Genomic DNA, 23,513 nt, shown 5'->3' on the forward strand with positions numbered 1-23,513 from the left:
TAAACAAGTTTCATGATTTGATTTGTCGTTTGTGATATAATAAATATTCCATTAATTTATTTGAAACTTTTGATTGGTCCAGTCCAATATGGAACAGAACGCCTAGTATCTCTTCGGTTTGGTCACACGTATTAGTAAAACCTGAAAACTTCAAACACAATCGTTACCTAGGAAAACCAGAGAAGCTCTAATAATCGGTGACAGTATCTCCGTTTTGTTAATGGCAACTTTGTACGGAAGACTAAGTAGGAGAAACATATTCCATCAACTACCTCGTATCCGCTATTGTCATGCATCAGCTTCTCCAACCCATAACTACAATAACTCGTCACCGTTAAACCGATCCAACAAAAAAATATCGAATCTGATTCGAAGTGGTAGACTAAGCGAAGCGAGAGCACTATTTGATTCCATGAAGCACCGAGACACCGTTACTTGGAATTCCTTGATTACTGGGTACGTGCATCGGAGAGAGATCGCCAGGGCGCGCCAACTGTTCGACGAAATGCCCCGAAGGGATGTTGTGTCTTGGAACCTCATTGTTTCGGGTTACTTTTCGTGTCGCGGAAGCAGGTTTGTGGAGGAAGGAAGAAGGCTGTTTGAGCTGATGCCCCAGAGAGATTGTGTCTCTTGGAACACGGTCATCAGTGGGTATGCTAAGAATGGAAGGATGGACCAGGCTTTGAAGCTCTTTAACGCCATGCCAGAGCGTAATGCTGTGTCCTCCAACGCTGTGATCACTGGGTTCTTGCTGAATGGTGATGTGGATTCAGCTGTTGATTTTTTCAGGACGATGCCTGAGCATTATTCAACCTCACTCAGTGCTCTTATATCGGGGCTTGTTAGGAATGGTGAATTGGATATGGCTGCTGGGATTCTGTGTGAATGTGGGAATGGGGATGATGATTTGGTGCATGCTTATAACACCCTGATTGCGGGTTATGGCCAAAGAGGGCACGTGGAAGAGGCTCGGCGCCTTTTTGATGGGATTCCAGATGATCGCAGTGATGGTGATGGAGGTCAAAGGAGATTCAGGTGAAATGTGGTCTCTTGGAATTCGATGATGATGTGCTATGTGAAAGCGGGAGATATAGTTTCTGCCAGGGAACTCTTTGATAGGATGGTGGAGCAGGATACGTGTTCTTGGAACACTATGATCAGTGGCTATGTTCAAATCTCCAACATGGAAGAGGCTTCAAAGCTTTTCAGGGAAATGCCAATTCCTGATGTACTTTCATGGAATTTGATAGTATCTGGGTTTGCACAGAAGGGTGACTTGAATCTTGCAAAAGATTTCTTTGAGAGGATGCCACTCAAAAATCTGATCTCATGGAACTCGATAATAGCTGGCTATGAGAAAAATGAAGACTATAAGGGGGCTATTCAGCTATTTTCTCGCATGCAATTTGAGGGAGAGAGGCCAGATAGACACACATTATCTTCAGTTATGAGTGTGTGTACTGGGTTGGTGAATCTTTACCTTGGTAAGCAGATACATCAGCTTGTCACAAAGATTGTCATTCCAGATTCACCAATAAATAATTCCCTAATTACCATGTACTCGAGATGTGGGGCAATAGTTGATGCATGCACTGTATTTAATGAGATAAAGCTTTATAAAGATGTGATCACTTGGAATGCAATGATTGGAGGCTATGCATCTCATGGCTTAGCTGCAGAGGCCCTAGAGCTTTTCAAACTGATGAAAAGGCTTAAAATTCATCCTACCTATATAACCTTTATTTCGGTTATGAATGCATGCGCCCATGCAGGATTAGTTGAAGAAGGAAGGAGGCAATTCAAATCCATGATTAATGACTATGGTATTGAGCCACGGGTTGAGCACTTTGCCTCCCTTGTGGACATCTTGGGACGGCAAGGGCAGCTTCAGGAAGCTATGGATTTGATAAATACCATGCCATTTAAACCAGATAAGGCTGTGTGGGGTGCACTACTAGGTGCTTGTAGAGTGCATAATAATGTAGAATTGGCCCTAGTAGCAGCTGATGCTTTGATCCGACTTGAACCAGAAAGTTCAGCACCATATGTGTTGTTATATAATATTTATGCTAATTTAGGACAATGGGATGATGCCGAGAGTGTGAGAGTGTTGATGGAAGAAAAGAATGTCAAGAAGCAAGCAGGGTATAGTTGGGTAGACTGATTGCCAATGAGAACTTCGCTGTTTTTGAAGGACTTCAATCAGCAATATATGTCAGATCATGCCATTGTTAGAGATGCTTGCATTCAACTTAACCATGTTTATACTGTCAGATAGGAAAAATGATCTTGACTGGCTAAGTATTGATGTAAAATTGTAACCGTTGGTTTGACAATTGACATGGAAGAAATTGTCTTCTGGCAAACATTCAGAGGTAAGAAAGTAGTAGTTGTTTGTTATTCTTGGATGGGTGTATAACTTTGTGAATTTGTACCTTACAAACAACTGTCATAAATCTCATAGCTCGTTTCATGTTGCTTTTAATAGATCAATTCGCTGGTGTCAACAGTACGTGATTTCAACCTTGGATGGCTGGAAGATTGGTAAGTTGCAATTTTTCAATTGCTCCTCAAATGTTTTTTTTTCTTTTTAAGATATGTGTGTGACTGTGTGTGCGCGTGCCTGTGCATATTTTTCTTTTTCATGTCAGTGGACGGATTACTAATATGGTGCCAATTATTAGAACTATTTTTCACTCAATTTTTGCTTCTTGAAGGAGATCAAACTTCAAATCCCAACCCATGCATCGATTTAGAGATGCAGAATGTCATGGCATTGGACCAAGAATGGAGTGCTCCGGGTTATCACTGGACACTGGAGAATGGAGACAGCTGAAGTTGCCTGTGGAGCATGGTACAAGGTCACAGTGACAGGATCTACAATCTAGATTTGCCAGCGTATAAAATGGTAGAACTTTATATGGAGGGCAATGAACAATTTTCTTCAACTAGGTTCATTCTTTTGGTAGAGAAAAAGTTGCAAGATAACTACTCTGTCCTCGATGTTATTTCTGGGAAAGTATCCCGACCAAATACTACTATTCCCGTATCAATGAAGTATGATGAGACTGAATAGATATGCTTTTGAAATTGACAGGAATTCCCTGGTATTTTTTTTAATATATAGGGGGTGGGATCTTTAAATTGGAGACAGAACTAATCGTAATAAGGGAACTTAGCCTATATGAACTTCCGAAATTTGAGATTCTACGGGATAAAATCTTTTTTAACCCCTATTTTCTATTTTCATTTTTTGTTTTCAAATAACAAAAATATTATATTATTTTCACTTTGTATCTCGTTTTCAAATATTTATGCAAGAAATGATAAAAACATTTAAACTAAAAACGCCCTAAGCTTGCGCGCAGCTCATAACAGATAGTAAATTCTTGGATGGAAAATAAGCATCACACTCTTCTCAGGCAAATTGACGGTTGACCTTCGCAAACGAAAATACTTTTCATAATTTCTTTGTCAAGTGAAAATGTTTATCTTTAATTTTTGCATGATTTAAAATAGTTTCAATTGGACACTTGATTACCTCTTTTTATAGCAAAAGGATTCAACCAGAAGAGTAATAGATGAAAGAAAGTAAGACGAAAGAGAATACTGTTAAAGAATCCCATACCTAAGCGTGGCCTTATTTTTGGGGTCAAACATGAAATATTCGTTAATTTAAAAACCTAACTCAAAATCCTAGTTGTCTGGGACCAAATCCCAGATTGAGCTATCTCCATCCTTTAATCAATCAGATGGCCATACAAAACCCTTTCCCTATTATTTAAAGTGCAATGCAACAACCACTGAAACACTGAACCACCACAACTTTAAAACATTCAATTGTCCTCTTTTTTTTTTAACATCAGAAAAATGCACATATTTCAATTCAAACAATCAGAGGGAAAAAAGCCTTTCCTATCAGGAATCCTCCACAGCAGAGTTTGGTGTGTTATGAATGAAACAAAGATGGAGGCTGAAGCTTTTCACGTTAATTACAAATTTACAGCTGCATTTTCCTTGTTTTCATTTTCAAATTACAAGGACAACGTTGAAAACAAGCATTTTCAAAATTGGGCTTCACTTAGAAAATGTTTTCACGGAAAAAGATTTCTTATAATTTAAACAAACAAATCAGACAGTTCTTTTTTTCTTTTGGGGTGAGAGGAAGTTCTGATTTAACTATAAGGCATTCAATACATACAAAACAAGACCTTTACACAAGTCATTTTCAAGACAAAACTCAAGAAATAATCAAATCGAACCACTGGTCCTTGTGGAATCATAGTATCTTATGCTTGCTGTGACTAAAAGCTAGTCACCTGTTTAAGATGATAACACATTGATGCCACAACTGGTAACACACAAGATAGCAGAACAATATGATATTGAGATTTATAGAGTTCGACTTCATGCTCAGGTTGAAAAAGATAAAAAAGACATCAGCTTGATAAACAATCTTTGTGATCAGAGTTGAATGGACATTAATGATTTAGGCAAAACTCCCTATTCTGTCAAATAGATCAATCTATAAACCAGAGTACCAGACACTTCAAGAATGGTAGGAAGAGCAGCAAAATATCTCCAATTACAGACTATCTTTAATTAATACAAAATGATTTTCAATAACCAAAACATCTCACTTACAGAGTGAAAATAAAGCATAAATGGCAAATCATGCTTTTCAAAAAACTTTTCACTACAATGAAGATAAAGCATAGACCACTGTGCTACCAGAAACTACCAAGAAGCAACCCCCTAACTTTATAATCAAGAAGGCAGTGAAGGTTTATATTCCTTCATTGTTTTTTTCTAGACGATGAACATCAAACACAGATTTGACTTTGCCTTTGTTACCTCAATGTCAGAGAGATTTTCTTTGCACACTAAAGAATAATTTGGCAAACTAAAATGTGAATTACATTCACCTCTGAACTACTGAGCTGGGGTAGAACTAGAACCAACATTACCCAAACCCATCTTCTGCCCCAACAATGTTAGCTGCTCTACAAAGTCAACTCCAGTTAGCATTTCTGTTGTTCCATATATAATATGTTTGGCAGGTTGCTGATGTTGTGCAAGCTCTTGCAGACTGCAATATTCAACGTAATTACCACCACCAATCATGAACACAATTGCTTCCTTAAATGGCCCTTTCAAATGGCTGCTACTTGCTCCCGAACCAGACTTCGGAGCACGAGGATCAAAGGAAAGGTACACATCTGTTTCAGGATTTGTCCTCCCTTCAATCAAGGCCTCGACTGTCCTCGCCAACGCTAGCTGCCTGTCATTAGACAAAAGATTTTTGACACCAGCCGTCACTGCACTAATTGACTGCCCATAGAGCTTCTCAGCCCAATCAACAATATTACTTCTGCTGGCAGAATTTGCCGATGCCAACGACACATTCAACGACTTGATCTTCTTCACATACTGAAAAGCAGCAGTATCAACCTCAGACTCTCTCAGTGCCGCTTCCACAGCTTCCACTTCCGACAGATTAATGGTTTCCGATGAAATGAGATATATGATGGCAAACCTAAGCTTATCCATCTTCGTTCCCTTCCCTCTGAGCACACCAAGCAGGTCACCCCGTTCAATGCCCCCTCTAACCATCATGTCATTCTCCTTCTTAGCATAAGAATCAAGAGACCTCTCCTTGATCTCGCCCAACAACACAGTCGCAATGTTGGTATGCTTATCAATCACCTGTTTCCTCTCAGTCAACTCAGGCAGAGAATTCACAGCATTCATCAAATGCTTCGTGTTCCCAATCAAATCCGTCCCATCAAACTCCGCGCCATGAGTCCCGCCAGTCCTCTTGTTCACCTCATCCACATCCTTCTTATACTTATTCAACTGCGTCTCAATCTCCACCGCAACCTCCGGGAACTCCAGCGACCCATTTGCAACCCAAAACGAATCAGCACTGTCCAACTCATAAGACCTCATCCCACCCTTCTCCCCCTGCACACTCAGCCTATTCAGCCTCAACCCAAGCACATCATGAACAAGCGGCCGGTAGCGAAAATCATGCTGAATTGCCACCGGCAACTCGAAATTCCGGTCAAAAATACACAACACAGGACGCTGAAACGAGCTCACAAAGTTCCCACCCTCAGTAAACAAGTTATTCTTGGACAACAAATGATCCCTAATCCGTTGATCCAATGCAGAAGCCACCATCTCCGCAGGACCGCCACGCGGGCACCGAATCACCGGCACAACCGCAAGAGTGGCCAACACACAAAACAACCCACCAACGATCTTCTCAACAAGCTCCTCAATTTCCTTGTCCCCAGCGGAAGGATCGTTGAGTTGAACATAACAAGGCTTGTGGGCCAGTGAAAAAAGGTTATCCTCTAGGGTTACAAATTCCAGATATTGATCGTGAACCTTCGAGACTCGCTGAATCGAATCCGAATTTAGGGTTCCGGCGGCGAGGTCTTCGAGGAGGGGGCGCGGGATGGAGGTGGAGAAGTTGAGGTGGAGGCTCTGGTAGAGCGATTTGGACGCGTCCGAAACGATGCGTTGCACGTTGGAAACGTTGGGTTGGACGAAATAAACCGCGGGAACGTCGTGAACAGGTTTTCGATCCTTGTCGATGAGGAAGTAGAGGGTCACGCCGTGCTTGCGGAGGTCCTTGACGTGGATCAATGGGGAAAGGATGTTCTGGCAGAACTTGTCGTAGATGAGGATCTTGTAGACATCTTCGTTCGCGGTTCCGGCGGCGTTTAAGGGCTGGTTCAGGTTCAGCATGCGCGCGATGCATTCTGGAAACGACGGCAATGGAAGGAAGGAAGGGGATCGTTAGTTAGTGTGAATATGGAAAACGACGGTGCGTTTTGGGAAATGCAGAGAGAGAGAGAGAGATTAGTGATTATTTACCTGTTTGCTTCTGACGGAGATTCAGAGACATGGCGGTGTTGTTGGAGGAGCGATGGGGAATTGGGATTGTGGTGACGGTGGTGTGTGAATCAGTGAAGTATGATGGATCTGGGATTCAGATATGTAATCTTTTTTTTTTTTTAATTTTAATTTTACTCAATGAAACTCCTAATACAGTAGTAGCACCCAATTATTCGGAAATTTCTTTTTTTTTTCTTTTAAAATATTGTTACGGATTAAGACTTTTTTAGTCAAGAAAATTTAGACAAGTTGTATAAGTATATTTTTACTTAAACTTTTATAGAGATTTTTTCTTAATTAAGTATCAGTACTCTTTACCTTTATCTCTTTAAAGAGAGGATTATATTTCTCATAATGATTATATGTTATTTGAATATGATTGTCTCTAATGAAATATACTTGATTTAAATAAATTTTTTTTTAACTTACATAGGCTGTTAATTTTTTAATAAATACATCTATTTTTTTGTTAATTAGTTTTAAATATTGTCATTAGAGTTTTCAAGTCTTTGATGAAAATATCAAATCTCAAGATAAATCTTACATATTTCAAGAAATGATTTTTAATTTGATATTTACTCACATTTAAAAATTTTCATTTTTCTTTAATAATATATTCTAGAAAGATCAAATTTAAATTCTCCTCTCAAGCTGGTAATTAGTTTTTAAGGCGTTGCTGTTATTATTGTTGGATTAAAATTTATAAACTTAAATTTGGAATAAAATTCCTTTAGAAAAAAGTTTGAAATAAATTCATTTTACAAATTGAGTTTGTTTCTCTCTTTACATCCATTTCAAACCAAGTTTCAAAATAAAGTTGTAACAAAATTTAGTTCAAAATCAGGTTCAACTAAAAACCAAACAAGATATTTTTTAACATACTTTGGGCTGTCAAATTAAAAATCACAAAATGGACTAGACAATTTTTTTGTTTGAATGTAACTCATTACATTTTTTTTTTGTTAAATGGATAAGAGGGACCAAGAGCATCCGAACCGAGTATCTCTTTGGATGCTTAAATGAATCTCTCATCTGTAAATATTTCTCATTTTCACATTTTTTTATTTAAGTCAATTATTATAAGTATTCAATTTCTCCAACCCATCATTTTTTTATATACTTTTTACAAATTAAATGAGTCTCATTACTGCACATTACACATTATATGAATATTATTTATTATTGGAAATTATACTTTATGTAAAAAAACAGTTTAAGAACCTCTGTGCTTTGAAGTTCTTAAATAAGAATTGCTGCAACGGGAATATTTTTATTCAAGAACTATATTATTTAATTATTTTAATTTCATAATAATAAAAAATACAATAAAATTTAATGTGAATACAATTAAACATTTGGTGAAATTTGATCATTTTACCACATCTAATTCATTAATATGAGGTGTATATTTTATAAGGGACCCACATACTACTCAATAATAATTTGCTGACAACCGTTCATAATAAACGTTACTTGATGGTTACCAACTGAGTAACTTTTGTCTTTTGTCATTATAAACAAGACATTCTTAGAAGAGAAAGGTAAGTACTATTCAATAGATCAAATACTCATTTAAACACCTATTGACTTATGCATCATAGTCCCTTGCAGGTGTCTCACACCTCGCTCAAAGCAAGAGAATTAGAACAGAGAGTACACGTTGGACCAATCATCGGAGGCCAGTATCTTGGAGATCGAACAAGGTAGAACTCGGTAAGAAAAAAGTAAAAGTAGGTGAATTCCAATTAAGTGTATGTTAAAATGTTTTACACTTAACAATACATAAAATTCAATCTTGAATTATAAACACTAGTCATTTAACTTTACATTGATTCCTCGTTGAATATACTTCAAGTTGAGGGCATGTCCAAGGCATTCAGCGAGGAGTCCAAGCAAGTTGAGAGCATAAGAATCAAAGTCAGCAATGCCTTAGCCTGACCCAAAATAAAGAAAGAAAAGTATACCTCAGCTATTCATTGGGTTGTATTATACACATCATCATAGCTTTCCTCAGTTTTTGGTCTTCCTTCCAAGTAGCTAGTGAAGTAACAAAATTCTTCGACAACTGCTGAACATCTTCATTTGATACCCTTTCTGAAATCTTCCTCCTCACCTTTCCAGTTAATCAATTTTTGTGTAAATTCCTTAAGTTACTATTCAAACTCACCTTAATCCTCCCCCTCTCCCATCCAATCTTTGAATTTCTCCTTTGGCATTCAAATATCTTCCTCAAGTTAATTACTGGAAGAAATGAGAGTCAAATGAGAAATTGAGTGAAAAATAAGGAATTTTACTGATGCTGTCAAGTCTTAGTAGATGAGATCGATGAACACCCCTCATTAAACATTAATTCAATCCCTCGAATCCACACTGCTTGTAAGTTAGAGATTGCTTTCTTGGACTTATCACTATTACACAATTCACTGAGACCTGTAAAATTGAGTTTCATTATCATTGATCTAATGCTGAAACAGAAAGAGGAATGAGAAAAAAGTTGTTACTGTGAAGAACACAACAACTTCCAGCAAATAAGTTAGCACCAAAACCACAGCTAAGTCATCTTACCAGAAAAACTTAGAACACTAAAAAAAGTTGCATTTCTCAACGTAAAAAGAAAACAATATTTGAATTAACCCTCTCTATTGAATTAACACGTAAGTATTTGAAAATTAAAATTAAAGATATAACCGTATGAAGTTGAACTTAAAATAACCAAACTAAAAACTCAAATTTGGGTAAATAAAAATAAAAAATCTAATAATGTAAAGAAGTGAGGCTATTAGAAATTTGGAATATTTCACCACGGTATATTGTAGACCAAATGCATAAAGGAGCGTGAAAAGAAAGCATTGCATAGAAATCTAGAATTTGATTCTGAAACTTACTATCTTATGATTAAAGTGAAGAACAAAAAAGATGTTAGTGCTATCTGACGTGCACTTTTGATTAAAAAAAACGCAATTGTTATAAATTTATATTGCAGAAAGTATAACTTGAAGTTGAAGTTTACTTATTATGTGTATACCCAATACGAGTGAAGAAAAAATTATAATGAAAAGGTAAAAATTTGTGTATAGCCGGGTGCACCACATGAACTAATTCTGATTCCATTCACAAAAGAGAACCACAAACCCAAAGATAGGAAGCAGAAACAAATTAAAACCCAAGAGGAACCGAGCCAAAAACATAAAGTGGAAAGGAAAGGGATATGACCGAATTAAGGATATATGAAAGAATATGTGGACGTGTACATGACTGATCAGGGTGGTGCAGCAGAAACTAGGTTTTTTTCTTAAAGGAAGAAAATGTGCATCCAATACAATGAGAAAAAAAACGTGATGGTTATGTTATGAAATGGGTGGAAGAAGTTAATCATCACAAATAATATACTAAAAGCTACTTTAATTTAAATTTGAATAAAGTTTGCTCGAGGTTGCTAAAATCTAGCTATTAGCACACGAGGGTAGAACAAGAGAGTAAGACTTGATATATTAATTTGAAAAAGTATTTTAATTTAAAATAGATTAGAAATTCTTTGAATATTACATAGTATGAGTATGTTTAAATAGAAAAAATTCTCAAAAATACTTATATCTTATATCTTGTATCCAAAATATCTACATAATCTCATTAATTTGACTTGAATAGGATTTAGTCTGGTAGAGGAGTATAGCAGTGTGATACGGTCAAGAAAAAAAAAAGGATTGAAAATGTACCTGAAGTGGAGGAGATGGTAGGTTGAAGAGGCGAATCTTGGTGGCGACATGGGCCAACACCCTCAGCTCGACCCTGTCATTGAGCAACGCGTCTCTGGCGAAGTCAGCACCATCGGCGTTGGACAAGTTAACGTCATCCACTGCCATGGTGGCCACCACCTCCTTCACGGTGTGAGCGCGCTGGCAGAACGCGGGCAGGGAGGTCCTGCCCAAGGGTGTGTCCCGGTACACGACCGTGACTCTGGACTCGCCGCACCTGATCCCCACCTCGTTCGGGTTCACCACCGCCAGCACCAACCGGATCACGAGGTAGAGCTTCGCGGTCGATGGGCCTGGGCGAGTTGGGTTGGGCACGAGGGCCATGTACTGGAGGCCCACTTGGCGGAGGTCCAGGTGCGGGCTTTTGGGCTTGATGGCGAGCACGATTACGAGAAGCGCGGCGAGGACTAAGAGAGCGAAGAAGGAGAAGAGGAGGAAGAGGCAGCAGCAGCATGAAGAATGAGACGACGTCGTTGGGGAGCTGGCGTAGTGGAGGTGCTGTTGTCGTCTTGATGGCTGTGGCTGGGATTGTGAGTTAGCTCCCGCTCTTGTGTTCATACTTTTCTTATATGACTCGCGCGCTTCCCTTTCTTCTTTCTTCTGCTCTTTGCTCTAATAACCACAAAACTGAACGTGTTTTGCTGTTCTGATACCTTACTATCAAGAGTGAAGATATTTAATGAAGAAATATCCTTTTAAAAAAATGAAAGGTATAAAACAAGAGCAACATCAAACGTATATTATAAAATAACTATTTACGATTTTTCTTTTAAGTTTCTCAATAAAATATAGACTAGTTTTGATCCTCGTATACTATTTTTCAATTTGGCTTTTAATCCATCTTGCTAAGTTTTTTCACTAAATGATGAGGCACTATATTTTATGATATTTTTAACCGTTACAATTATTCTGTAGAAATATTTTAAATGTGTCAAATCATTTTTGAAAAATTCGTAAGAAAGAAATATAAATATTGTATGATTTATGATGCATAAGAAGAAGAAAAAAACATTAATCCTATTTGATATATAAAAATATCTAAATATCATTGTCCAATAAAATGGGGTCAGCCTAACAATGAGATTTAAATAATTTGCACGAAATTTTAGATACTAATCTTAGTGTCATCATAATGCGCCTGACTAGCTGAAGCTACGAGTTTAAACTTCGCCAACTCCATATTTTGCTATAATTTCCTGCTAATTTTAGTCGTATCAATTTTAACATACAGGTGCATAATGATTTATAGACTGAAACTATAGCCAGTTGATATAATGTGGCTTCTCTAACTTTCCAGCGAGACATTTTTTCTTCCTTTCCACCTGTTGCCTCTAGACTGCTTTCTAAGTTAATTAAAGTATGATTACCTCATCCCCTCTTCAAACCCCGGTCTAAATTAAAACATTGATTCTTATTTCTTACACAACCCTTTGGGTCTAGCTAGAGGAATATGGCTGCAACGTGCAACCTACTAAAAAAAGTCCATGCTCATATATATAGAAATCCAAACCCAACAATAATGCAAACGTGACCAAGGTGTGTGTCAATCCTTTTTCAGTTTATTAAGTGTAAGAAATGAATTGAATTCTCCGGAAAAGCCATATGTGTGTGTGTAGGATACATTTAAAGCCATACCTATGAGATCAATATACAAGTACGTATGAAAGAATTCCTGTCTTTTTCTTTTCTTTTCTTTTTGTGTGTCATCTCGTGCATGATATGAAAGAATCCCATAAGTATATTGAAAGCTACATGAGCGGGTAGCAGAGGGTGTGGTGCAGAACTAGATGCCTTTGCACCTTCCATGACTAAGCTATCCATTAGGGAAAGACTAGGCGCGCCGAGGAATATTTTGCTCGAAACTCTATTTGTGCCCTAAAGACTTTGTGCCTCAGCTCTTTGGTTTGCTAGCTCCAAAATTAAGCTAGAAGTAGTGGTGGGAAATGGGAATTGATTCCTAGTTCCTACGGTATCATATTTTGTTTGGCATTTTATTTTTCAGTTTCCAAAATCAATTACGTAGTGGATAGAATTGATTATTATTAGGTGAATAATTTAAATTTTCTGTAGGATAGAATTGATTGAGTGTATAACCCACAAATTATATTTTATTTATAAGGATATTGATCTGTTTCACTTAACTAATATAACATGGTCATATTGAAACGAGAGAAATATGTCAAATAAAGATTCACTATTATTGGTTTACAAAGGATCTTTTTAATCAATATCTTTAAGATTCAAGATAAAAAATTAGAAGATAATTTTTTTATTTATTAAAAATCATATGAGAGTGTATTTAAAAGGCATAGAGAAACGCATTTTATGTTTCACAATAATAATATTTTTCTTTTAATTATGTTAATCAATGCCCGACACTTGTTAGCATTTTTCTTTTGCATAAATTGTATATTTCTCCTTAATTTTAATATGAAAACAAGGGGAAAAGTATGTAAATGGCTGAAAGGTTACAAAAGATGGTCTTATGATATATGTAACATATGTGGAGAGCATAATAAATTAAAACTTAAAGTATACGTAAATTTGATAATCACTTCAAGTTTTAACGTTTTTAAGGATTAAATCACATTTTTGTGGACGGAATATTTCAATTGTAAAATTTATAAGACTAAATATTTGTGAGTAAGTTGATAATGGTCTAATAGTAAGTGATTATATATAAACCTAACAATAATTATTAAAATAAATTCTGATATCATCTTACAATTTGAGTTTAAATTAAATTAAATCCCACAAAATCGATTTAAAAGTAAAAATTACCCATAAATTTTGATCATAGGATACAAGATCTTCATACAATTTGATTTTCTCTATATTCTTCTTTGTAATCTGTATCATGCAGAATTATTACTTTTTGACAGTTTCAAAATTTATCAAACGAAAGCTTCCATATTTAATTTCTACCTAAAATAATTAGCAGGGAATACCTAATTACCTAATCATCAAGTTACAACACAGCATGAAAAACTTATCTTAGTCTCACGAAAATGTAAATATGGATATCTTTGGACCATAATTTGAAATAAGAAATAAAGCATGTCATGATGTAAGAAATTAATCAAATTATAGATGTATAGTGGTTAAAGTGAAGGAAATTGCTAAACAATCTTTCCCAATTACTAAGTACACACAACTTTCATAATTTATTAATTTTGATACCCTCCCCCCACCCCCAAATACCATTTTCCTGAATTTACTCCATTGCATGCCCTCTAATTTCACCCTTCAGCGCAAATAAGTCTCTATGAGCAAGCTGACTCTTGAACAACTCTTTACCTTACACCTCTAACCCGTGTATTCCTTTTCATTTGACTTTAACTATGACAATTGGAATTTTTATCAGCATCCCTACTGAAAGCGTGAAATGAGAAGAATGTAATTCAGAGATAATGAGAAACATGGATCCAAGTGAGGAATATTGAGATTGGAATTACCTGGAATTTGATCGTTGTGGAGTGTTTTTTTTTCTTTTCAGAAACGAGTTGTATAGAGGGAGGAGATGAGGAAGTATGTTTACTTGGTACAGGTGGAGAAAGAGATGAGGGGAGCGTGTTTACTAAATTACTAGGGCAAGAACCTATTAAACATGTGTCTGTCCGAAGGGAATGGGCCTGCCGTCTTTCTAGCTCTTTTTTTTTTTTTTATATATGTATAAATGTGACTCCATGTGAAAAGGAAGCCCCATTCTTTTGGCATTCCTTGTTTTCTATTTGCAACTTCTAAATAGTTTTGAAAGTTCCAACTTAAGTTCCAAGACCGAAAACTGGTTCATAAACTGGCTCAATTTAACATGGACCGAAAAAATGATCCAAAAAGCCAAAAATCAAATGGATCAAAAGATTGTAAAACCAAAAATTTTTATTTCTGATTTGATTTTAGAAACTAATTCAAACTGAACTTGTATATATTTTTAATCATAAATTTATAATATCATTCATTTTTATTTTTATTTTTTCTATATTTATGAAATTATCATATATATAACTTATATCTATTTATGAAAAATGTATTTAACTAAAGATATTTTTACTAATTGTTTGAGTTAAGATGCTCAAATATTATATTATTGGCTATATAATTATATATAAATAAAATTTTTGATATTTTAAATTATTTTTTATTATATTTATCATATATCTTACCTTTTATGTAATAATTTATAATAAAAAATTAAAGTAGGAATAAAATTAAAAACTGATCCAATCCAAACTACTTTAAATTAGATTGAATTAAAAGTTGAACTAAACTAATTGGATGATAAATTAACAAAACCAAAATAATTGAATTGAATGGTTTTTTTCTTTAAAACCGATCCTTGCAAACACTCCTATTAGTATATATGCTTTCACTAAAAGGCTTCTTAGGGTTTTGACATGATACTTTATGTGGAAAAAAATTAAATAAAATAAAAATTATATTAATAAAAATTGAACTTATAATCATTTATTCATAGATAACACAATAACTAATAACACATTTGTTTTGTTTAGTTAAATATATTATCTTTATTTTCTATGTATCATTCATTAATCAAGAACTATTTGTTTTTCAAATCACCAAAATTTTAAAATTAAAAAATATTTAAATCATAAATATTTTTAATTTTATTTTATATCATTTTATATGTTTTTATTTTGAATAGTTTACATATTTTTTATTTTACCAATTTATAATTAAATTTTATAAATTAATATGTAAATAATTTTCTTTTTTTTGTAAATTGGTTTTAATATGAAAATTATTTTCACTCTAATTATTTACATAACATTAATAAGATTTATATATTAAATATTTTTTAATTTATAAATTTTGATCATTTCAAAAAATTAATAACTCATGATTTATTGTACATAAAAAATAATGTTAATATAATTAAGTAAACAAAGTAAGTGTTTTATTGTTTTATCTGTGAATAATTTTACGTAAACAATCAATGTAAAAATAATGTGTACGTTAAAATCAATTTAGAAAAAAATTATGTAAATAATTTACATATTTATTTATGAAATTTAATTATAAATTAGTAAGATAAGAATAAAAATATGTTAACAATTTAAAATAAAAATATATAAATTGATATAAAAAATTAAAAATATTTTTTAAAAATATTTTTTAATTTATAAATTTTGATAACTTAAAAAAATTAATAATTGTTGACTAATAATACATAAAAGAATAATGTTAATGTAACTAACTAAACAAAATAATTGTCTTAGTGATTTATTGTTTTGTTTGTGAATAAAAAAATTATGAGTTTAATTCCTATTAAGATGTTTTTATTTCATTTAATCTTCTTTTGCATATTATGTCAATAAATTTTTTATGGTCAAGAAATGAAAAAACCTAAATTACTTATTTTAGAAAATAAGAAGGCTAGAATTATATATTTGAAATTATAAGAAACAAAAATTTCAATTTAGCCTTATTATTATCACCATTTTATATAAAACAATTTTAAATTAATACTTCATTTAAGTTTTTAAAAAACACATAGTTTTCTCTAGGGATCAAAATAGTCTCAAGTTGTGAAAAAAATTGCATCAATCTGATCCATTGATTTAATTTATTTTATGATAAATTCATCTTTTAAAAGTTTAATTATAAATTCATCTGCAATTCATTTTGAAACTGCAGGGGATCCCATTCCCTGTCTTTAGTGATCTATGGATTAAAAATTATGAGTTAGAAAGTGCTTACGAAGCTATTAGCATTAGGTGAGTCAAATGCAAAAAACAGATAACAGTCAAGGCCGGCCTAATTCAGCAGTTAATCTTTTCAAAATAAGAAGTGTGAATATAATGCTGTAACTTATCTATGGAATGAACTTAAAGCATCTCAAGAAAACTAATTTTACGCTATAGCATCGTCAAAACTAAAGTCCAAACTTACCAAGCATGACGTTGATTGATTGTTGAATGTCTCTTTCATATCATCCTCTGTCATGCATAAGTCATTTGAGCATAAGAAAAGTGATAAATGCAACACTTATCTATCCTTATTTTATGTTTAATTTAAACTAGGTGCGGCCCTATCTTGCACAATTTTTAAGAAAATCAAATTGAAAAAACAAAATAAAAGACCGAATTTAAAAAATAAAAAATAATTCTATAGTGTATCTAACAACAACACCTAGCACGTTACACAATTTATATATAAATATAACTTATATCTTATGAGAAAAAATATTTTATATGAAAATGCAATAATTAAATATGAATAGTATAATCATAAATAAAATATTAAAGTTTAATATTAAAAAGTCACATTTTTTTTTTTAAATTCACATGATATTAAATCTTAACTTTTTTTTAAGATCAATAGTAGTTTATAAATACAATTGTTTTTTTAATCCTTTTAGATTTCTTTTAAAGATCAAATCATAAAGTTTCTACTAACATTAAAACAAATAATATTTTGATATGGTTACCCAATAATGTAGTGAAATCAAGGCTTGATTAGGTTAAAGGAAGAGAGAAATTTTAATGGAGGAGAGGAAAAGAAAAAGGAGGAAGAGAGATTTTGATTATACATTATATTTGGATGACAAAAACAAGAAAAAAGATTTTAGAAATTAATCTTTATAATTTTAAATTTCAAAACATAAATAAAATTATTGTAATCATTATACTTGTAATGTTTTAATTTCCTTTTCTCCCCCTTGAAATTCTCCCATTATTGGAGGGGAATAAAAACTAGATGAAAAGAAATTTTACTATTGAACCAAACAATAAAAATTTAAAAAATCATTTTATCCCTTCTATCTTCCTTTATTTTCATCCTACCAATCACTATATTAAGTTCAAAACATAATATTTTAAAATCTTAGTTAGACACCATAACATATTTTTATCATAAAATAATCTTTCAAAATCTTAATAAATACACTCTTATAGATTTTGTTTAGGTTTAATGATTTTTTTTCTTATGTTTGCATCAACTTTTCTTTTAGTCTATATACCTAAAATTTTTAGGTTTTAGTGTTTGTAAGAATAATTTTTACTATATTTTAATCTTATGCTTCCATTACAATTTCATATAATTAAAAATTTAACAACAAAAAATAAAATATAAAATGAATCATAGTTAACATAAGTGATAAAAAGTTTATATCTATTCAACTAAGTGGTTTAGGTTTTGAATTCTGATCTAATTAAGTATGAAATAAATCATATAAAAAAATATTTATATGCACTCAAAGTTCTCATTATTTTATACCAATATCATAATAAAAAAACATTACTCATATAAAAACTAAAAATTGGGTGCAAGGCCAACTTATTAACCAAACGTTTTGTTTATCTTGTTGGGAACTAATCATGCATTGAGAGACAACGGATGGAACGAAGTCCACGAGGTTTAGATATTAATTAGTGTGTACTTATCTTTTCGGCGGAAAGGAAAAGGCCTAAACCAAACCAATACTTGATGCACAAGCCAACGACGTTTACAATTACAATTTACAACACAACAACAATACAAGGTGGCAGCAGTGACTGGTGGGTGAAGCAGAAGCACACCACATGAAACCAAAAACCAAATTCAACACCGCCCTTTTAATACTTTTCTGTTTTCAGAGCCCCAGCCTCACACAAGTTCATTTTTTTGTCACCCTTTTCTGATTATATCCTTGTCCTCTTCTCCGAGCAATCAAAAAACCTTCTTCTTTCTCTTTACTGCGTGCTCCTCTGCGTGAAACTGGGACACCCCTTTAGCCCTCTTTCGCTCTTTGCCTGCCAAAGGCTTTAACTTTGTCACTTTAGCTCCGTACAATATGTGCCCCATGTCACTTCTTTGGTCTAATTCCTCAAATTGAGCAACTGGGTCGTGCTTACTTGGTTTTTGTTGATGGCTGAGAACGTTTGACTTGTGTTTCCCACAAGTTTGATTCTTTTGTTTTTGTTCTTTTTCCCTTTTTAATCCTTCGGTTTATTGGTTTATTAGTTCAGTTTTTCTGCTTGTTATACCTGGCTTGCTGCTCCTTATTGCTATTCTTCTCTCTAGGTTCTTGGAGGATTTATTAAACCTTGATTGTTTGAAGGTTTTGTGGGGTTCAATTTTGGATTAATTAGATTGGATTACACACTAGGTTTGTGATTACATAGAGCAGGGAATTCTTATAATATAATATGATTTTTTTGTTGTATTCTGTGTCTCTGATTCAGAAATCTCCATTAGCTTTTTTTCTTTTTGGTAAACCAAATTGCTTCATGTGACAAGAACTTGAGACTGAAATCAAATCCTTGATTATTTGAGCGCACAATTGTTTAAGTGTGTATAGAATGGGGGATGTTGCTTTTGGTTGAAGTTCCATCATCATCACCAAGCCTTCAGTGAGTTGTGTACATAGAGAAAGAGTGAACTGGTTCTTATTGCAGTGTGCAGAACAACAGTTTTGATCACCTGTAAATTGGGAATTTGGATTGGAGGGCCTCAATTTGTGAATAATTCTGAGAAGTGGGTTATTTTAGCAACAACGATTATAACAGAGTGATATTATGAAATATTGGATTGGTCATTAAGAAAAAGAGAAAGGAATTGCTCGGATAATTCAGATGCTTAACGTGAAACACAAATTGACTCCATCCCTGAAAAAGGATTGATGTATTTGATATGAGTAATGGAAGGAAGTGATCATTCATTAGTACCACAATGGCTGAAAGGCAGTGGAAATGACAGTAGGGTGGCTGGTATAAACAACCAATTCACATCATCGTCATACTCTGGTAATTATTTATGCTTAGTGGTGAATACCTGATAGTTAATAGCATCTTCTTTTGTTTTTAAAAAAAGTAGGAAAAGTAAGGAAGACAAAATTGAGAGTCCATTTTTCTTTTCTATCCTTTAGTTAAAAATAAAAGAAATAATATGGGGTGGGAAGTAACTTCAAGTATGATTCATGATTGTATCCAATTTTCCATCCATTCCCACGGCCATGTTGGAAAAAGAGGGAAATTCTCTACAATACTTTAATGCTTGCTAGGGCATTAGAAAGGAAATTTCGTCGCGATCTTATTTTCTTCAACATAAATTTTGGTTTTATGCACATTTGTTTCTTTTTCTCCTACACATGAGTGATGTTATTTCGAAGTGTGGCCTATTTTATACCAAAAAGTGAAATCTTGTACTTTGATTCATCAATGTATGATATTTTTAGTCACCAAATGTTGTGTCTGGCAAATATTGTCATCCAATATATGGCATCATGGTAATAAACATCTATGAACAGTTCTGATGTTTTCAAATATCCATCTTGTGCCAGATCATATTACTTATTCTGGTCGCCAATGGAGTTCTAGTAGCAAAGGTCCTGGCCACTCAAGGTCATATAGTAGTTCTGAGAGAAGCTGGCAGGATACATATTGGGAGAAAGATATTGGCAGTGATGGCCTGAACTCAGCATCACATGATATTCCTATGACAGTTAGCAAGGCTATGATGATGCATCGGTATAATGTTCCTACAAGCACATCTTCTATTACTCTTGGCACAATGGGCCTCAGTATGGCTGAGACATTGGCTCAGGGTCCACCTCGCTCTCACTCACCACAAGTGTGTTTGATGTTGAATTCTATTTTAAATTGTTTTTCTGTTGAAATGTTTTCATTACTCTTATGGTATATTTTTCCATACAGTTATCTGCTAGTACTCAAAAGCTTGAAGCGTTGGCCCTTAAGCAATCCAGGTTATTAATCCCTGTGACACCATCCACACCAAGATCCCTGGTAAGGGGTTTCTTCTGCTTCTTTTTTCTTAATTATTAATATAGTTATGAAAGACATTCCCTTTTAATTTATATTGATTTATTATTTCTACTCCTTAAGAGTTTTATGTGCTATAGAAAATTTCATGGTACTATTATATGTTGCATCATGATTCATGATTGATGTTCCTCCTGAGAATCTGCTAAACTAGCAACATGCCATGTGTAAAGTATATTTCTTGTTCTTTGTTTTAATTGTACTAATTGATGAATTATTTTGGGAGTGTTAAAGGCATAAGTATCCATTTGTGGTGCTTACTTTTGAATATTTTAGTTCAGATTTATTTAACTCAATTTATTGCCATTTGCCTTACTAGAATTAATTATTTTTCTTATTAGTAAACTGTGGATAGATGATGTCATTCTTCTCTTTACTCTGTAAGGGGAAGTATGTGATGTCAGATACTATGGATATTGGCTTGTACAATTATCTTTGATTTTGTTCTATTGTGGAATTGGTAGTTGTAGTCTACATGACATAAAATCCTTAATTTTTTTTCTTTATACTTCATTCATTTCAATGCACACTTGCACAGAAAGAGTAAACACATTAAAATGAATAAATAAGACTACGTGAAGGCTGCCCTGCATTTCTTAATCCCTTCCCACCTTTCACTTATTAATAAGAAAGAAAAATAAAAGGAATCAGGACCCAACTATGATGGGATAATACATCAAAAGACATTTGTTTACTGAGGTTGGAGCTTAAAAAGACAATGTGGGCCAGTTGGATTGTAATTGCTCTAAATTTCAGTCTACTTTGATGCATATGCTTATTTTCAATCAACACTAGGTAAGAAGAATTTTTTTAGAAGATTAATCAATAAATAGCTTAACCATGAAAAGTTTAGGAGTATCATCTGAATCAATTCTGTGTAATAAAATGTTTGCTATTGGTGTGGATTGCAGTGTTTGAACTTATCCATTGCATAAAGGCAAATACTCAGTGGTGTACTCTAATCTCCCATTTGGGAGCACTTACAGGTTTTAGTGCCATAATTATTTAGGCATGGAGGTGGTGAGAAAATTTGATTACTGTACCTTTCAAATATTTTTGGAAGAGGGTGATTGAGGACCCATACTTGGTGCATTGATACTCATTTCTTAGAAGTAAACAACAACTTTTTAGACAAGTCTTTTTCCAAAAAAGAAAAGAAATTAAGCAATTAAAACTTGTGGACATCCATAAATTTATGGCCTGCTTTGCAGTTTAAGTTCAATAGCTGTAAGGAAAATTAGCATCACTAGCTAGCAGTTAATTATAGTAGGAAGTATTTGATATATTTCTAACTTTGGAATATACATATATATCTTGTAGGTTTCTAGCTCCTCAGAGAAATCAAAGGTCAAGACAGGGCAGCAGCAGTATTCCTTCTCCCATTCACGTCGACCCAATCATTCTTTGCATGGTGCTCATCCGAACTTAGATATACAGAAAATTAGTTCTGGTAATTCCCTTAGTGTCAATACTTCCCGAGAGTGGAATGGTGTCTCTTCAGCTGCAAAGGACAACTTAAGTCCCAATAGTAGAGTTGTGCTTAGTCCAGTTAGTGCCACTAGATCCACTTCTCTATCTGCTCCTTCTAGGAACTTAGGTAACAATTCAACCCCTTCTGCATGGATAACATTGGAGAAGAGGCCTACTTTTCCTATCCAGAGCAGGAATGATTTCTTCAAGAATCTTTCAAGGAAGAGTTCCTTGGAAAAACCTTGTTCTGATGTTTTGTCTATTGACATGTCTTGTGCCTTGGAGAATTCTGAAGCCAGCATGAGGAATGTCTCTAGTTGTCCCATTCTGGAGTCTAGAGATGCTTCTTTAGTGGATACCTCTGGTTTGAACATGTTGACTGACTACGGATCCACAATTACTGAGAACGGCAATGCTGCCAATGAACCTTTGAAACTTTCAAGCAGCAGTGAGAAGCAAGATAGCAGAAACCCATTTCCTTATCCAGATGAGGAAGAGATTGCATTTTTACGTTCGCTTGGGTGGGAGGAAAGTGCTGGAGAATATGATGAAGGCCTCACTGAAGAGGAGATACAAGACTTCTATGAGAAGGTTATTATTCTTTTGGAACTTTCTTTTGCTATGCTTAATTTGGAATGATGTTTGCAGTTAAATGATTGCTTTTATGACCTATGCATTTGTTTCCTCATGCAGTACATGAAATTGAAGCTGTGATCAAATATTCTCCAACATATACGTCAAAAACATTATTCATTACTCAGCCACTTGACTTGAATGCTGGGGGATGTGTTGGAGCTCCATGAGTTATGTTTAGAATTAAGAATTATGATATTGCAGGATTTGGAATATGAAAGTGATGAGACAAAAAATGTGCTTTAAATATATCTCTTTAGGGGCATGAGTGTTAAAATTAGGCGAAGGTGGCTGTTAGATAAGGAGATTTTCCTTTTGGTTAATTGGAAAGCTCTATCAGAAAAAAGCTACTAATATACAGGCAAAGCATAGACTCTTTACTAAGAACTAGTGAAATAATCATGCTGGATATAATTTCTGAGCATGAGGAGAAAATGAAGATACCAAAGATGAACTTCCTGTTGTTTAATAGGACCCTGCTAGTAGAATAGTATACAGTGAAACAAAAAAGAAGAAATAGAGTATGAGAGTTCTTTTTTCTCTTACTCTCTGATCTTTTACTTTGTTTTCCTTTTATTATTACTGATTATTGATATTTGTTTTAAGATATACACTGTGCTACAGTTTCAAGTAGGACCATAGAAATGACTCCCATACTTCATTATCATTAGAAAAGGAAAAAGGTCAATAAATTCGGTGGTTTTGTTCTTTCCTAGCCTTTAGTCTCCTTTATTGTTGTTTTCTTCTGAAATACTCTTGGTAATCCATCACCTTATCCATATCTGGAAGACTTTTATGGTGACAGTGCCTTATTTTGTTTTCTTTATTTTTATCTTTATATCATGAACCAGAACTACCTTCTTAATCATTTTATTAATACTACCATAAAACAAGCTTCGTTACCAAAAGTAAGACTCCTGAGCTGCTTTATTCATCATGTATACTAAATTACTTTTCTCTGAAGATGTTA

The 23,513-nt window shown here is 33.9% G+C and overlaps 4 protein-coding genes across 6 annotated transcripts; 2 read left to right on the plus strand and 2 right to left on the minus strand.

Moving 5' to 3' along the window:
- The first annotated feature begins 88 nt into the window (after positions 1–88).
- LOC114422109 (pentatricopeptide repeat-containing protein At1g62260, mitochondrial-like) lies at positions 89–3,075 on the plus strand. Of its 2 annotated transcripts, none has more exons than XM_028388314.1 (3): positions 89–2,375; positions 2,489–2,544; positions 2,718–3,075. In XM_028388314.1, the coding sequence occupies exon 1, from the start codon at positions 1,061–1,063 to the stop codon at positions 2,162–2,164; it is 1,104 nt and encodes a 367-aa protein (XP_028244115.1). In that variant the 5' UTR covers positions 89–1,060; the 3' UTR covers positions 2,165–2,375; positions 2,489–2,544; positions 2,718–3,075. Both variants share the same exon structure in this region, with proteins under 2 accessions (XP_028244115.1, XP_028244116.1).
- A 1,453-nt stretch (positions 3,076–4,528) lies between these two features.
- LOC114421436 (SEC1 family transport protein SLY1-like) lies at positions 4,529–7,039 on the minus strand. The gene is made up of 2 exons (XM_028387347.1): positions 6,886–7,039; positions 4,529–6,770 (listed from the first exon to the last, which is right to left on the minus strand). The coding sequence occupies exons 1-2, from the start codon at positions 6,914–6,916 to the stop codon at positions 4,933–4,935; spliced, it is 1,869 nt and encodes a 622-aa protein (XP_028243148.1). The 5' UTR covers positions 6,917–7,039; the 3' UTR covers positions 4,529–4,932.
- Positions 7,040–8,437: 1,398 nt separating this feature from the next.
- Positions 8,438–11,478, minus strand: LOC114423429. Of its 2 annotated transcripts, none has more exons than XM_028390192.1 (2): positions 10,623–11,478; positions 8,438–9,147 (listed from the first exon to the last, which is right to left on the minus strand). In XM_028390192.1, the coding sequence occupies exons 1-2, from the start codon at positions 11,217–11,219 to the stop codon at positions 9,145–9,147; spliced, it is 600 nt and encodes a 199-aa protein (XP_028245993.1). In that variant the 5' UTR covers positions 11,220–11,478; the 3' UTR covers positions 8,438–9,144. The 2 variants fall into 2 exon arrangements, with proteins under 2 accessions (XP_028245993.1, XP_028245992.1); XM_028390191.1 differs by having other exon boundaries at positions 8,438–9,336; positions 10,623–11,470.
- A 6,608-nt stretch (positions 11,479–18,086) lies between these two features.
- LOC114421438 lies at positions 18,087–23,258 on the plus strand. Its single transcript, XM_028387349.1, has 5 exons — positions 18,087–19,405; positions 19,942–20,231; positions 20,315–20,404; positions 21,761–22,501; positions 22,604–23,258. The coding sequence occupies exons 1-5, from the start codon at positions 19,300–19,302 to the stop codon at positions 22,622–22,624; spliced, it is 1,248 nt and encodes a 415-aa protein (XP_028243150.1). The 5' UTR covers positions 18,087–19,299; the 3' UTR covers positions 22,625–23,258.
- The last annotated feature ends 255 nt before the right edge of the window (positions 23,259–23,513 follow it).

The sequence above is a fragment of the Glycine soja genome, chromosome 8 (assembly GCF_004193775.1).
Source record: "Glycine soja cultivar W05 chromosome 8, ASM419377v2, whole genome shotgun sequence".
Taxonomy (NCBI): Eukaryota; Viridiplantae; Streptophyta; class Magnoliopsida; order Fabales; family Fabaceae; genus Glycine; species Glycine soja.

Coding starts and splice junctions, on each gene's coding strand:
- LOC114422109 (XM_028388314.1), top strand. CDS start 1,061: ATGATGATGTGCTATGTGAAAGCGGGAGATATAGTTTCTGCCAGGGAA.
- LOC114421436 (XM_028387347.1), bottom strand. CDS start 6,916: ATGTCTCTGAATCTCCGTCAGAAGCAAACAG. Junction 6,771..6,885: donor TCTCCGTCAGAAGCAAACAG/GTAAATAATCAC, acceptor CGTCGTTTCCAG/AATGCATCGCGCGCATGCTG.
- LOC114423429 (XM_028390191.1), bottom strand. CDS start 11,219: ATGAACACAAGAGCGGGAGCTAACTCACAATCCCAGCCACAGCCATCA. Junction 9,337..10,622: donor TACCATCTCCTCCACTTCAG/GTACATTTTCAA, acceptor TCAATTTTACAG/GTCTCAGTGAATTGTGTAAT.
- LOC114421438 (XM_028387349.1), top strand. CDS start 19,300: ATGGAAGGAAGTGATCATTCATTAGTACCACAATGGCTGAAAGGCAGT. Junction 19,406..19,941: donor CACATCATCGTCATACTCTG/GTAATTATTTAT, acceptor ATCTTGTGCCAG/ATCATATTACTTATTCTGGT. Junction 22,502..22,603: donor TACAAGACTTCTATGAGAAG/GTTATTATTCTT, acceptor TTCCTCATGCAG/TACATGAAATTGAAGCTGTG.